The 16,677-nt window shown below is 36.6% G+C and overlaps 1 protein-coding gene across 1 annotated transcript; it reads right to left on the bottom strand.

Moving 5' to 3' along the window:
- Nucleotides 1-1,288: 1,288 nt before the first annotated feature.
- Nucleotides 1,289-4,595, bottom strand: LOC107765655 (ferredoxin--nitrite reductase, chloroplastic-like). The gene is given in 4 exon segments (NM_001324880.1): nucleotides 1,289-2,026; nucleotides 2,554-2,842; nucleotides 3,147-3,501; nucleotides 4,223-4,595. Coding segments are annotated over 4 exon segments (1,755 nt in total).
- Between the last annotated feature and the right edge of the window lie 12,082 nt (nucleotides 4,596-16,677).

Here is a 16,677-nt window from a genome sequence, read left to right as displayed (position 1 = left end):
TAGCCTCGCCCGCTTTGGATTTTTTTTTTTCTGGATTAAACTTATTACAACAACATAAGTTCGGCCTTTGAATGCGTTTTATAAATTGCATTGAAGGAATGTGTTTTATATGTCAGCAATCAGGATTGCATTTTATATGTATCGTTAAGCTAATTTTTCTCGGACTTATAAATCACATTTCCAAATCCGATTTATGGAATCTATGTTAACGTTTTATCTTTTTTTTTTTTTCCATTATGGTTTATCCTTACTATAAATGCATTTTGGATATTTTTTAAATATCCGTTAAATCAACACATCATTAAAATTGTTGAGTAAAAAAATACAAATTTTGAAGACTAAGTTCTGACGTGCTACTATTGTTTCGCACAATAAAACAATTTATGCTGAAAATACAAAAGAAAAAAAAACAAATGCATATGTTTAATAAGCTTTTTTTTTTTTGTTGATAAATTTGATGTATACTTTGATATTTTCGTTTAATATTAGGAGTTGGTAGCTAAAATGATATTTTTAAGTCACGAGGTCAACAATGTTCCTATTTGGTTGAAGCTGAGAAAAGAAGACTTTAAGTTGAAGTTAGAATTATTATTTCAATGAAATACTTCTCAATTCAATTCTTTTAATTTCAAAATCTATTTCAAGTTAAAGTTGAAACAATTGACCAAATTGTAAAATAATTATTAATTGTAAATAAAATTTAAGCTGAACTTAAATTATTAACACTAAAACTGGACGTACATTTTCTTTTAGACTTAACAGATATTCAAGGTTTCTCTAACACTGCAAAAAGAAAAAAAAAAAAAGGCACCCCATGCACTATGCGCGGGGTGATCAGAAGGACCGGACCATAAGGGTCTATCGTACACGACGGCCAAAGTAATCAGAATTACATTCTGGTCAGACATCAAACCGAATGGATTATTATAATATAACAATATGATTAAGAATACAACAACATGATTAATTGGTATGTAAAGATGGATTATTAGAATCCCAACTGAAGGGTGGTTTAAAAGCCTTTTGGTTTGTATCAGTTTTTCCAAAAGAATACACAATATAATTATTCTGAAACAAGTACAAATATTTCTGTCGTGCTATATCACACATGAGCATGTTAATAACGGCACATATACCAATTATTCAACTAACTTTCAATAAAGAAAACCTTGGTTTTCAGGATCAGTGTCACCATTTCTGTACCTTCGAAATAACTTGATATGGTGTGCACATTCCATTAATGTCCAATTCTGCAGCGCGATCCGCGAGCTGTTATGAAATCTTGAAATTAATCTTCTGCTTCTTCTCTTTCTCTTGGAACAGCACCAAAGTTGTCAACTAGTAAGTCCACAATTATTGGCACCAAATCCTCACAAGGTACTGATTTCTTATAAACATCTCCCAAATGTGAGTCACTCCCTATTCTGCCTCCCAAATAAACATCAGCACCTTCTACAGTTTTTCCTTCTTTTCTTGTCAAGCATCCCATAAATCCAATATCCGCGACCTGAACTTGTGCACATGAATTCGGGCAACCAGTCCAATGCATCCTCACAGGCTGCGTTATAGAAACTAGTAGTTGAACCTCCTCAGTTATTTTCATGGATCGTGCCTTAGTCTCAATTATGGCTTGCCCGCAAAATTGGTTACCAGTACAAGCGACCAAATTTTTCATGAGAATAGGTGGATCGGTTGAAAATCTGTTCTTTAAGAGAGGTTCATTGAGCAATGCCTCGATCTTTGAGTTCTTAACATTGGGAATAATGATGTTTTGTTCAACAGTCAGCCGGAGCTCTCCGGAACCATACTCATCGGCCAAACGAGCTAGCTCGTCCATGTCATCTGCTTGGACACGACCCACTGGAATGTGAAGACCAACAAAGCTGTACCCTTCTTGTTTCTGTGGATGCACGCCAAGGTATTCTCTCCTTTCCCATTGTTTTTGAACCAAGTCCTCTGTTGATTCTCTATCTAGCTTTTGTTGAGGCATTCTCTTTACAACCTCTGCCCTGAATCCTTCAACGCCCTGCATTGATTGAAATTAAATAGGGAGAAAATGAGACCACTAGCGAAGAGTTTGGTGCTGCCTAGATAAGGGAAGTATTGCACATCCACCTAGATGAGAAGTTATTACTATTCCCTCGACATGAGTAAGATTCGTTGAAAATCAAAACCAATATGCGGCTCAAATTATTATCGTGGAACTTATGTTTCCCAATCAGTACGACATATGCTACTCCCTCCGTCCCAATTTATGTGGTAGTGTTTGACTCGGCACCAAATTTAAGAACGAAAAGAAGACTTTTGAAACTTGTGGTCTAAAATAATTTTTAGATATTTGTGTGGCTATAATTCATCTTATGGGTAAACTGTGGGACAAACTAAAAAGGAAAGTACGACAGGTAAATTGGGACAGAGGAAGTATGAATTTACAAACTCCAGTTGAGGCCGTATGGTAAGACTGAAACATATGACAGGGAGTCTTTTTTGTACAAGTAAAACATAAGACAAAATAAGCATGCAAATGATAAACACAGTGATGGTATCACTCACCAGTTCATCAACTAACCACATCATTCTTGTTTTCTGCCTGTTCCCTCTGGTGCCAAGATCTCTATAAGCTTCTAATATTGCTTTGCAAACAGGGACTACGTCATCAGCTGGAACCCATGCATCAAGAGGAACTGCCTCTGCACATCGCTTCGGACTGAAGAATCCACCCACAAGCAGGTTGAATCCAAATCGTCCATCTTTTGTTGCCGGCATATAGGCAAGATCGTTGATCTGGGGATGCTCATAAAGATCGTGTGACCCTATTACACATACATTCCACTTCCTTGGCCTGCGATAGAATCAGTATACCGCAAAATCTGATTAACAGATGCTTTACTATATCACTAGCATAATATCCGCTTCTCCCATGACAAAAAAGGCAGGCAACTTGGGGAGCATACTAGATTAAGCTTCATTTTCTCAAGAATAAGTACAAAAATAGTAGTAGTAGTTTACTAATATGCGAAGTAAAAAGCAAACATCTAGTATCACAAGAAAAGGTAAGTTTAATGTAAAATCAATAGAACGACATGAATCTTCGACCAAGCTGCAATGGGAAATCAAATAAATGGGAATGTTTTATGAAGACTTACAAGTTAGTCACAGCCGGATTGCCACGAAAATTGGCAGTAACATATTGGGAGAGCAAATTAGTGTAAGGCCTTGTGTCTACAATTTCATGTGGATCAATCCCCGCCAGAGGATTTCCCACCGGATTTCTAACATTGTCCATGCCACTCTGCAGACTGGTTAAGCCAACTTCATCCAGTCCCTTTAGAATCTCGGGTACATCAGGTAGTACAACCCCACGAATCTGCCAATTTTGCCTTGTCGTCACATCAGCACATCCATCTTTCCCATATTTCCTTATCACACTGGCTAAGTATCGAGTTTGGGAACTCGTTGTTACCCCATTTGGAAGCTTCAATCTCATCATGAATCGGCCATCTGATCATCACAATTCAATAACATTAATAAATCTAATCAGCATATTAGCGATTAAGACTGTCATATTAAAATTAACAGAAAAAAGAATCTTGCTTTTAGCTTAACTTACTCCACCTATTCCATTTGTATCACTCTTTCCTTTTTAGTCAGTAAAAGCAACACCTTTTTATATTTGAAAACTCTGTAACTTTAAATTTTACCTTTAATGACATGCTCATATAGCTATAGAACCACAAATTCTAAGGTGGCACTCTCTTATAGCTATAAAAATATTATGACATACTTAAGATCACATTATCTAAGAGTACGGTATGTGCCAAAAGTATTTTGTTCTTAAATCACATGACTTGAACCTCGTCTCTACTTCACTGAAATTACTCTTGGTAGTTACTGAGTACATGTTGTCCCGTACTCGTACTACACTTCTGCACATTCTTGAACCTCGTCACTACTTCACCGAAATTACTCTTTATACTTACTTACTGAGTACATGTTGTCCCGTACTCATACTACAGCACATTCCGTATGTCCAGTTATGACAGAGCAGTACTTATTGCATAGTTTTCGAAGAATATCTATATTATAATGTAAAAAATGACTAATCTAAGTCTGATTTAGCTTCAAAAATTAGTCAAATCGACACTAAAAAGCGAAAAAATGCCAAACAAATTGGTAATTCCAGAGTATTAAAAACAGGACAGGATAGTTATTTAGTACTTACAGTGATGCTTTCTCCTATGGAAAAGGCCAAGCCACTTGAGCCTAACATCAATATCATCTTTAGTAAGCTTAGACCCTTCGATCTCTTCAAGTGAGATCTTAGCTAGATCTTCAATACCATTTTCCATAAACAATTTCATTGGTTCCTTCTCAATCTTAGCTTTTTCAGCTGGATTTATCCCTTGTCTGAATTTTTCCTTAAGTACCCAATACCCATCTTTTTCTTCTACTCTAGGCTCTAACCTCTCCGATGCTATCTCCGCCGCCCCAGATGGGGCTACAGCCACCGTCTGCGGCGGTGTTGCATGTAGCTTTGAAAATCTTTTATGATTTGGTAATGAAGTAGCTGAGAATTTAACAGAAAAAGATGCCATTTTTGACAGATTTATCAAGATACAAAGTAATAACAAGAGTAATTTGGAATTGAGATGTAGTTGATTAATATCTTGATTGATGATCGTGGCAGCTAAGGCGGTGGAGATGATAATAATGGAGAAGTGAGATCATTTTTGTAGACGTGAGATGGGGTGGGGGAGTATTTTGGTGGACTCTTGGAAGTTCCAAAGGGTCGTTATTGTTAAAAATGTAAATGACTAGGATGTCACTATTACCGTTAAATTTAAAAATAAAATTGTGGGATATAGTAGAAAGGTCAAAGGTGGTGTTATGGGCAGGTGTTTTTGATAAGGGTACCCTTTTGGGCCATCCATGGGTCAAGGAAAGAGACGTGTGTCCTTTTCATTTAACCTCATACCATAAATAACTATTTCATTTTATCAATAATTTATGCCATAATATAATGGTAAAAGTATATAATATAATCGCTTTCAAAAATAATAACTGATAAAATATTTTTTGAATTTGATCAGCAGATTAATTATTTTTTATCGACCAACTATATGTGTAACTTGTCCTAATTTAATCTATTATACATCCTAAAGTTTTAATTTTTACGGTAGAGTTTGAAGCAACATGCAGTGTAAAAAAGAAAAATACTTTTGAACTTGTTGTTTAATATTTTTATACTATAAAAGAATGTTATTAGATATAAAATGAAAAACTTAAAATCAATTATTTCTAAATATGAAAAGGTTTCTTTCGTTACGACATAGATTGATAAGGAAATAGTGTCACAATAATAATAATAATAATAATAATAATAGGGATCGACTCTTAGCCCATTTTTATTTCCCTTGGCGATGGATGTACTGTCGCGACACATCCAAGGGGAGGTGCCTTGGTGCATGCTATTTGCCGATGATATAGTGTTGATTGACGAGACGCGTAGCAGAGTTAACGCGAGGTTGGAGGTTTGGAGACAGACCTTGGAGTCTAAAGGTTTCAAGTTGAGCAAAACCAAAACAGAATACTTGGAGTACAAATTCAATAACGTGATTGATGAAATGTACGTGGATGTGGGCTTGATACATAAGTCATCTATAAGAGAGAAAGTTTCAAGTACCCGGGGTCAATAATCCAAGGTAATAAGGAGATTAATGATGATGTCACACATTATATAAGTGCGGGATTGGATGAAACGAGGAATTACATCTAGTGTTTTGTGTGATAAGAATGTGCTACCAATACTTAAAGGTATGTTTTAGAGAGTCGTGGTTAGATCGACCATATTATATGAGGTGGAGTATCGGCCAAGTAAGAACTCCCATATCCGGAAGAATTGAGGAGCAGAAATAAAGACGTTGAGGGATATGTGGACATACCAGGAAAGATAAGATTAAGAACGAAGATATTGGCGACAAGATGGGATGACCTCCCTGGTGGACAAGATGCGAGGTTGAGATGATACGGGGATGTGAAGAGAAGATACATAGATGCCACAATGAGGAAGAGTGAACCATGGTAGGCCTGATGAGAGGTAGAGGTATGCCAAAAAAGTATTATAGAGATGTGATTATGTAAGACATGACGCAACTTCAGCTTATCGAGGACGACATGACCTTTGATATGAGAGTGTGGAGATCAAGAATTAGGGTAGAATCTTTCGTATTCGAGCGCATCTTTTTCCCATACCAGTAATAACATTATTATTTTTGTATTTTCTTATTCTTACACTTTTATTATTACATGTAATTTCTTTCGTTTTGGTCATCTTATCATCTTCTCTTGTTGTTGTTACTACTTGTTATTATTGTTTATTTTTCTTCTGTCTTTGAGTTAAAGGTCTATCGGAAAACACATCTCTATCTTCATATAGTTGGGGTTATTACATATACATTATTTTCATCGGACTTCACTTTTGAGGTTATATTAAATTTATTATTGTTGTTATTGTTGTAATAGAGCGTATATCTTATTGATTGAATTACTAACCTCACCGCGTAATTATTTTGGTGACTTGATACTTATATAAAAAAGATACATTTTCACTGTATATATAAAAGTTAAAACACAATTATGTAATTTAGCAACTTGTTAACTAATGAACAGGCGCCCACAGTTTTTCTGCTTGGCGGGAGCCGTGGTGTCGGAACCTGGAAGCACAGAAATCATAAAATACGTCGAAAAAAAGTTGTCCTATAGGACCAGGAAAAAAAATTGTCCTATATGATAAAAGAAAATAAATTAAAACGTTAACAGAAACAATTTCTAAGTGGAAAGTGTATGAAAAGTCAAATATACTGTGGAAAACTGAAAACGTACGATAGTAATCTGCAATTGGCAAGTATTCTCTAGTGTCCAATAATGGTGGTGTTCCAGAGAGTTCTAAGTATAAAATTTTACTATTTTTATTTTCTGGTCAAATTTTCACTAGAGTCATTCTTTTTAGAGAGAAATATTTTAATTTTAATTGGTTAAAGCTATAAGAATGTATCGATATTTAAGAATCTTTTTTTTTTCTTCTTTTGTTGATAATATCTTTTGCTATAACAATGGCATCAATAATAACCTAATTAAAAAACTTTTAAGCACACCCCTGAAATATAGAGTTATGCATAAATTTAATCGCAACTGCAGTTTTTTTGTAATCAATATTTGGCCATGAAAAATTTAAATTTCACTTGAAGTTAAATTTTAGAATTTTTCGAAAATTTGAAAAACTCCAAAAACCTAATTTTCACTTCAAATCACTTACAAAAATTCAAAAACAATTTCAAATTGTATTCATATCCGAACACAACTCTAATTTTTAAATATCAATTTCACTTAAATTTTTTTTACTTTTTTTCCAAAAGATCACATTTCTTATGTCAGTGAAGCCTTACGGTCAACAGGAATGACACTTAGTGATAGGAACAAACTTATTGTTGTATTTGAAAGAAAAAAAAAATTAGACAAAACAAAAAAAAGAAAAGTCAAAGAGAGAAGAAAAATGATAGGCGAAAGAATTTATCTTTGAATTCTTTTCCTATGATTTAAGCGCTTATGTCGAGCGGTTGAATTTTTTTCTTATGATGCAAGTGCTTACGTCGGCAGAACATTCAAATGCTTATAAAAGAGGTCTGCATTTTCATTTGTAGATCATCGCTCAACTTTTTATTACTGTTCAATTAATAAAGAACTATTATTGGTGTGATTATAAAATAAGCAAAAATTACCGAATCATATAAATCTTGTCTTGCGCAATTTATTGCTTCTATTAATTTGACACGCTTCCCAACATTAGGTACAAAATAGAAGATACACTTGCTCTGCAGTTTGACAAAAAAGTAAGAAAAGATGAAAAGTGCATTAAATTATTGTAGAAAAGTATAAAAAAAACAGTATAAAAATTGGCCTCCAATAAAAGCCAAGAGTCGATGACCTCTCCAAAAACATCAACTTAACGAGCCGCCACAGTTAATTACATGTCAGTAGTCTGTGCCACCGTCTAATTGTCAATTCTAACAGCTAAAACGAAGATATTTTAAATTTAATTAGAGTCCATTAGTATTAAAGAAATTCTAAAGCCAGACAACTTGCACACTAAACCAGATAGATTATAAGGTTCACAAGTCACAAGCAGTATTTTAAAGGCAAGTTGCAAGAGAACGACTCCTCATTACCTACGGATGTAAGTCTTACAAAATCTGTTATTTTATACATATATATTCATCTCTAACATTTAAAGCTTTTTCCACCAAATAAGTTAACTATCACATAGATTTTGAAAAAAAAAATGAAGGGTTTAGCCCACGAACCGGCCCACAGCTCACAGCCGATTGGGTTAGGCTATCATTTCCTTTCAAATGAAGGAATAGGTTGGGTTAGGCATGTTAAATTAGTCAGCTCACTAAAATTGGACTGAATTGAGATGGGCTAGCTCATTATGAGGCATATTAAACTCTATATTATAAAAGTGTTTTGTCAATTTAGTACTAAGTAAACTGACTAGATGGAGTTATCTCTCTTAGGACCGTAATAATCAGGTGTCATGTGGAAATTAGTAAAACAACCTTAAACGATAATAAATCATACAATAAAAGAGAAATATACCAAAAGAAACGCAAAATTTAATGTGGTTCGGTCAACTGACCTACGTCCACAACGGAGATGAACAATCCACTATAATAAAAGAGAGTACAAAATATCGAGAGAACAACCTCACGAAGAGGCAAACACAAGTGACACACTAACATTTGTCCCGTAAAGTTCTCCCCCTAAACACGACTTTCAAACCCCATATGGCTATATTGTGGATGCTAATGAATGAGAAGGAAGGATCCTCAATTTATAGAAGTCCAAACATTTTCCTATAAGAAAAGGGACTAGCCAAATATGGAAGATTTATAATTTCTTTCTACAAGAAGAAAAACTCAATTATGGTAAATATGTTACCCTTTTCTTCAAGATATAGAAAAATCAAATATGGTAAGAAAAACAGGACAACACCTAGCAATTCTCCCCCTTGGCCTGAATTTTCCGATAAAGTAAACTTGATCCACCTTCTTCATATAACCTTCAACAGGCTACATCTCCAAATCTCCACTACAAAGTTTGTCTAAACGTGAGTAGTACTCCAGTCAAATTTCTCATACAAAAATAATGATTACCGTCAATAGGTTACAGCTCGCTCTGATACCATTGTTATATCGAGGAAGAGGCAAACCTGAAAATAAAGAAGATAAAGAACACCAAATTTTAACGTGGAAAACCATTCAAATCGAAGGTAAAAACTACGGGATCACAAAGATCCAAAAAACTCCACTATAACAATAAGTGGGTTACAAAAGTTCTCCAAATTGACTACACAACAAGTGCTAAACACGGAGCAAAAGTAGCAACAAGAGCAACGACAAATCAATTGAAGAAATAGGAGAAGTCACAAAACTAGAGCTACTGTTCGAGGCTCGACATCAGATGCTACAGGCTCCAAATCCGATCTTCACTGTTCAAATCAAAGATCAAGATGTTACGAACACTCAGACAAATTTTCAGCTCGATCCAACAATTAACGAATCAGAATACATAATTTGAAGTTGGATGGTCGAAATAAAAATCTACAGCAAAAACAAATACTTTTCTTCTCTCTTATCTCTTGATGAAAGCTTTCTCAAAAATCACTCTTATGTGCTTAAGTCTTTCAAAGACTTGTCCGATGAGCATAGAACAATTCTCCAAGATTGTCCTATTTATAGATAATGAGTTGTGCTTTCTCTTAAAGCCAAAACTCACTTAAAATAGGATTAAACAAAGAATCCAATTCCGAATAGGAGCGGAAACCAAAAGAGAATAGGATTAGGCCATTAGGCCTTTGGCTGGACAACATGGGTATGTGCCCAACAACCCCCCTCCAGCCAATGGGCCAAATATGTCTTCAAGTAGAGAAACTATTGACAGGCTTCATGCCTGCCAATTTTCAGTAAAATTCATGTTTATCTGCTATCACTGCCTTTGTCAACATATCCGAAGAATTTTTATCAGTGTGTATCTTCTCAACCTCAAATAATTTCTCTTCCACGGTCATTATTATCCAAAGTTACTTTCTATTTATATGTTTGGTCTTAGAATGAAAAATGGAGTACTTGGTGAGACAGATAACACTCTGATTATCACAAAATAAGATGTTGGTTGCTCAAAGCCAAGATCATTAATAAACTCCTTTATCCATAATAATTCTTTGGCACCTTCTATGATAACAATATATTCGGTTTTTGTAGTGGATAGAGCAACACACTTATGTAGTCTAGATTGCCAAGAAACAACCCCCCTGCAAAAGTGATCAAATAACCGAAAGTGGATCTTGAATTATCAAGATTGCCTCCTAAATCAGAGTCTGTGTAACAAACAAGTTCAGGCTTGCCATTGCCAAAGCACAACTTCTAATCTGCAGTATCTTTCAAATACCTTAATATCTATTTTACTGCATCCTAATGTTCTTTTCCAGGATTATAAATGAATTTACTAACAGTACCAACAACATGTGCAATATCTGGTCTAGTGCAAACCATAGCATATATCAAGCTACCAAAGGCAGAAGAATAAGGAATACGAGACATCTCCTTTTTCTCTACTTCAGTAGATGGACTCTGACTAATACTCAATTTGAAGTGTTTAGCAAGAGGAGTACTAACCATTTTTGCATATGTCATGTTGAACCTCTTGAGTACCTTCTCAATGTATTGCTTTTGGGACAAAAATAACTCCTTTCTATCTCTGTGTCGGTGGATTTAAATGCCCAAGATTAACTCCTTTCTATCTCTGAGTCGGTGGATTTGAATGCCCAAGATTTTCCTTGCTGACTGTCCTCCATCGCAAACGATTTGCTCAATTGCTTCTTAAAGACTGCAATTCTAGATTTATCCTTGCCAACAATAAGCATATCATCCACATAAAACAATAAGATAATAAAATCATCATAAGAGAACTTCTGGAAGAATACATAGTGGTCTGAAGAAGTTTTCTTGTACCTTTGTTCTTCTATGACAAATTCAAACTTCAAATACCATTGCCTTTGCAGACATAATTTTCTTTTCTCTTAGTTACAAAACCCTCAGGTTTCTCTATATAACTTTCCTCATCTAAATCACCACGAAGGAAAGCGACCTTTACATCCATCTGCTCAACCTCTAAATCTAGACTCACAGCTAAGCCTAGAACCACACGAATAGAAGACATCTTCACAACAAGGGAGAATTTCATCAAAGTCAATGTCACGACCCAAACTGAAGGGCCATGACTAGCACCCGACCACACTTGCCGAGCACCAACGTACATTTCATCTAACCTTCATTATTATCTTTTAAGGCTGACGAGATCAATATAAATGGTAGACCTAGATCATGGACAACCAGCAATAAAATATGACGGCATGAAAATACATAGCAGGGGATGACCAGACAATCAAGAAACTACGTATAAGGTATGAGCTACCACGCTACTATGAAAGACTATACAACAAAAACTAGCCGACAAGGCATACCAAACTATACATGAGCCGACACCTGTCTATGAGCCTCTAAAAGAACATAAGTGTTGCAACATAGCCGGAACAGGGCCCCGACATACCCATAATGTCTATAACAAAAATTGCATACCAAGACCAAGGCAAGTCCGGAGAAGGGATCTCGCCAATCACCGCTGAACTAGACAGTCTACTGTGGTGGGGGAGCTGCACCTGCCTGTCTATCAGGACCTGCAGCACGACATGCAGCGTCCACAAATAAAAGGACGTCAGTACGAATAAAGTACTGAGTATGTAAGGCAAGGAACCATAAATGCGATCAGTAATGTAAGCAAGGATAGAGAATATACAACCTGTAACATCTTAGTACCTCTGAGGGCTACTTACATGAAATGCATGATACATATGTATAAATACATAAACCTTTAAAGCATTCGCCTCTGTGGGCATCATCATCATCATATCGTACCCGGCCATAATAGGCTCGGTAGAATCGTACCCGGCCACGTGGAGCTCGGTAAAACCTAACTGATCAGTGGTTGCACAATAGGTGCCGTACCCGGCCAACTATAGCGTGGCTCGGTAGAGTAAAATAGATATATATATATATAATGCATGCTCGACTCATGGAATCACATTCTAAACCTTTCGGAGTGACGTAAGGTCGGTATCCTCTGTACACGTTATTAGGACTAACTCTTCACTATGAACCTTATAAGAATCAGGAAGTACCAATAACATTGATAACATAAGAATAAGAGAAGCAACATTAACATCAATCGTTCCATAAGAGGGAAAACAATGTAAGTACTGCTAGCTTCTAAGAGTAGAGTATCTTTGGAAGCTCGTTCATTACATTATGTACAATCGGAGTCGTGCAAAGAAGGAAAGGGATAGCCTAACATACCTTGTATATACTGCCCCAATCTCAAGCTATGCAATTGTCAAAACTCCTTAGTCTACAATAAGAGAAACGATACTATCGTTATCATTTAAGCGTCATAACTATTATGTATCGACCACAACCTATTTTACGATGAAACGGACAACACCTCCCCTATATATGACCTCACACCATTCAAAACAGTCACCAAATAGCCCAAACAACATCAATAATAAACATATTGAGCCTCCCAAAATAGTCCACACATAGCCTAATCACTCCATACATACGACGACCACCGTAGTCGTGTCAAACAACCTGGAAATGTTACGAATAACTATCAGCCCATAACCCTATATATATATGGTGTTTCTCCACACCCTTCATCCTCCAAAACTCCATAAGATAGTAGTAAAATACGCAGCCCAACAACAACGCAAAACAGTCCACAAAACAATAACATTACTACCAAGCCTTTCGATATATATCTCACAAGTTCTAGCTTCAATGGCTTAGCCGCAACTTGGATAATCTTAAATACATATAGAGTAAGAGGTTCCTTACCTTTATACAGAAAGAACAACTCCAATTTGACCTTAAATTTCCATGAAATATCCCTCCAATGCTGCCACAACAACAAAAAAGCAAAACTAGCGATCAATTAATGTTTTTCGGCACTAGAATCACTTTAGAAGGCTTGAAATCACCTAGGATTGATATTAAGAACATGAGGGAGTATTTACAGAACATAAACCCTTTAAAACCACCTCCCACACGAGCTGGAACGACACAAAAATGAGCAACAACAAGAAGAACAAGAGACTTACTAGCGCCACGGAATTCCCGACACTTGATTTGTGTTGTTTGCCCTTTATTTGGGTCTTGAATCTTGAGAGAACCTTGAGAGGATGTTCCTAGGGTTCTAAGGTCTGAAAATAGTGAAAAGAAATGACTTAAAACGGGTTGGAGTCATCCTATATAGGTCCAAATATCTTAAACCGACTTAGTGGGCCTCATAGAGAGGTGCTTGGCGCAGTCTCGCGAAAACGCGAATATCTCTCTACTCCGAAATCGTATCGATGAACGGTTTAATGCGTTGGAAACTAGACTCATAGATCTTTAATTTTGTTGGTAGATAATCCCGTAATTCCTTGTAAATTATGAGAAAAGATTAGAAACATTTGACCTAATGTTTAAGTAAAATTATGAACCTAAGTTGCGACAACTTTTGTCGACTTTTGTTTCATAACTCGTTTGACTTCAAGACTTATGATACGGATATTATATGATTAAAATACCTTCATAAATGACCTCTTGAGTGTATTAAGCACCGCTAGATTACCTGAAAATTCGAGTTACAACATCCTTGATTCGTTTAACTTCTAATACTGGTTAATCACCCTTATACACTCTTGTATCACTTAAGACCAATAGGATTGACTTCTTATCATCTCAAAGATAATTCCTTCTTGGATTTATGTTAACTAATATATGGCATGAACTAACACATGTGGATATGGGTTGTAACACCCTCCCCCCCTTAGGAACATTCGTCCTCGAATGTAAGGGTTTATGGGGAGTTTAAATCATCGTGGATTCCAATTGAAATTTCCGATCAATTTTCCCCTATAAAATGGTCACTAGCAAAACTTGCAAGTAATTAATCCCAACATATGGCTTCACAAGGCTACACAAAGCATTATGCGTATTTACATTATCTACATATCACCATTTTGTATTAAGGAGGAGTATTCTCAAATTATTGCTTACCTCATAGAGCCGTTTCACCTTCCAATGTATTCTGTCTTCCACCAGCATCCTTGTTATCTTTATTCTGGAATAAGTAAGGGTATTTAGACTTCATCTCCTCTTCTGCTTCCCATGTCATTTCTTCCATATTTTTGTTCCTCTACAATACTTTGACGGAAGCTACATCTTTTGTTCTCAGCTTGCGGACTTGCCGATCTAATATCGCCACTGGCACTTCTTCATATGATAGGTCCTCTGTAACTTGTACATCTTTGATATGGATGACTCAAGAAGGGTCTCCAATACATTTTCTCAACATAGATACATGGAATACCGGGTGAACAAATTCCAATTCGGATGGAAATTCTAACTCATAAGCAACCTGTCCAATCCGTCGAAGAATTTTATACGACCCGATATACCTTGGACTCAGCTTACCTTTCTTCCCAAAACGCATAATACCCTTCATTGGTGAGATCCTCAGGAAAACCCAATCACCAACCTCAAACTCTAGATCACGATGTCGGACATCAGAATAAGATTTTTGCCTGCTTTGTGCCATCCTCAATCGCTCCTGTATCACTTTCACCTTCTCAATAGCTTGGTGAATCAAATCTGGCCCATATAATTCTGTTTCACCAACTTCGAACCATCCAATTGGTGATCTACATCTCCTCCCGTATAGTGCCTCATATGGGGCCATTTTAATACTGGAATGGTAGCTATTGTTATAGGAGAATTCTATGAGTGGAAGATGATCATCCAAATTCCCCTTAAAATCTAGAACACATGCTCGTAGCATATCTTCCAGTGTCTGAATGGTACGTTCAGCCTGTCCGTCAGTCTACGGATGAAATGCAGTGCTGAGATTTACTTGTGTGCCTAAACCCTTCTGGAAAGACCTCCAAAAGTTAGCCGTAAATTGAGCTCCTCGGTCTGATATAATAGATATGGGCACACCATGAAGCCTAACAATCTCCTTGATATACAACTTCGCATAATCTTCAGCCGTGTAAGTTGTCTTCACTGGCAGAAAATGGGCACATTTTGTAAGTCGATCAATTATCACCCAGATGGAGTCAAACTTATGATAAGAGTGAGGTAATCCAATAATGAAGTCCATATTAATCACCTCCCACTTCCAGGTCGGAATCTCTATATTTTGAAGCAATCCACCGGGTTTCTGATGTTCTATCTTTACTTGTTGACAATTGGGACACTGGGCCACAAATTCTGCAATAGACTTCTTCATATTATCCCACCAATACTGCTCCTTGACATCATGATACATCTTTGTCGAGCCGGGATGGATGGAATATCGGGATTGATGAATCACATTCATAATCTTCTCTCGCAACCCTGCCACATTAGGCACACACAATCAGCTCTGGTATCTCAGTGCCCCATCTTTTCCGATCCCAAAAGCCATACTTTTACACTGTTGAATGCTTTCTCTTAGTCGTACTAAGATAGGATCTTCATATTATCGTGTTTTTACCTCGGTTACCAAAGATGATTCTGATGTATTCTGTACAGTAACACCTCCGTCATTAGAGTCTAACAATCTGATTCTCATATTGGCTAGCTGATGAAGCTCTTTAATCAACCCCCATCTACCTGCCTCAATATGTACTAAGCTTCCCATTGATTTACGGCTGAGAGCATCTGCCACAACATTGGCTTTACCGGGATGATACAATATCTCGATGTCGTAGTCTTTCAATAATTCAAGCCACCTACGCTGCCTCAAATTCAACTCTTTCTGCTTGAAGATGTATTGTAAACTCTTGTGATCTGTGTAGATGTCAACATGGACGCCGTATAAGTAGTGCCGCCATATCTTCAAAGCATATATTACTGCAGCCAATTCCAAATCATGGGTTGGATAATTCTTTTCATGCTTCTTCAATTGCCTTGATGCATAAGCAATCACATTCCCACGCTGCATCAATACGCACCCCAAACCTATACCTGAGGCATCACAATATACCACATAATCTTCTGTTCCTTCAGGAAGAGTGAGCACTGGTGCAGATGTCAATCGATTCTTCAGCTCCTGAAAACTACGTTCACAAGTGTTAGACCACTGGAATTTGGTAGCTTTTTGTGTTAACTTAGTCAATGGTGATGATATAGAGGAAAATCCTTCTACAAACCGCTTATAATATCCTGCTAGTCCTAGGAAGCTGCGGACTTCTGATGGTGTTGTAGGTCTCGGCCAATTCTTTACTGCATCGATCTTCTGAGTGTCGACACTAATACCCTCATCAGATATCACATGGCCAAGGAATGCTACTGAGTTTAGCCAGAATTCACATTTGGAGAGCTTAGCATATAACTTACGATCCTGAAGCGTCTGTAATACTATCCGCAAGTGGCCCGCGTGTTCCGCCTCCGAACGAGAATACACTAGAATGTCATCAATGAATACAATCACGAACACATCAAGATAGGGCCTGAATATAGTATTCATGAAATCCAT

The sequence above is a fragment of the Nicotiana tabacum genome, chromosome 5 (assembly GCF_000715075.1).
Source record: "Nicotiana tabacum cultivar K326 chromosome 5, ASM71507v2, whole genome shotgun sequence".
Taxonomy (NCBI): domain Eukaryota; kingdom Viridiplantae; phylum Streptophyta; class Magnoliopsida; order Solanales; family Solanaceae; genus Nicotiana; species Nicotiana tabacum.
This window is presented reverse-complemented; position numbering and strand designations above follow the sequence as displayed.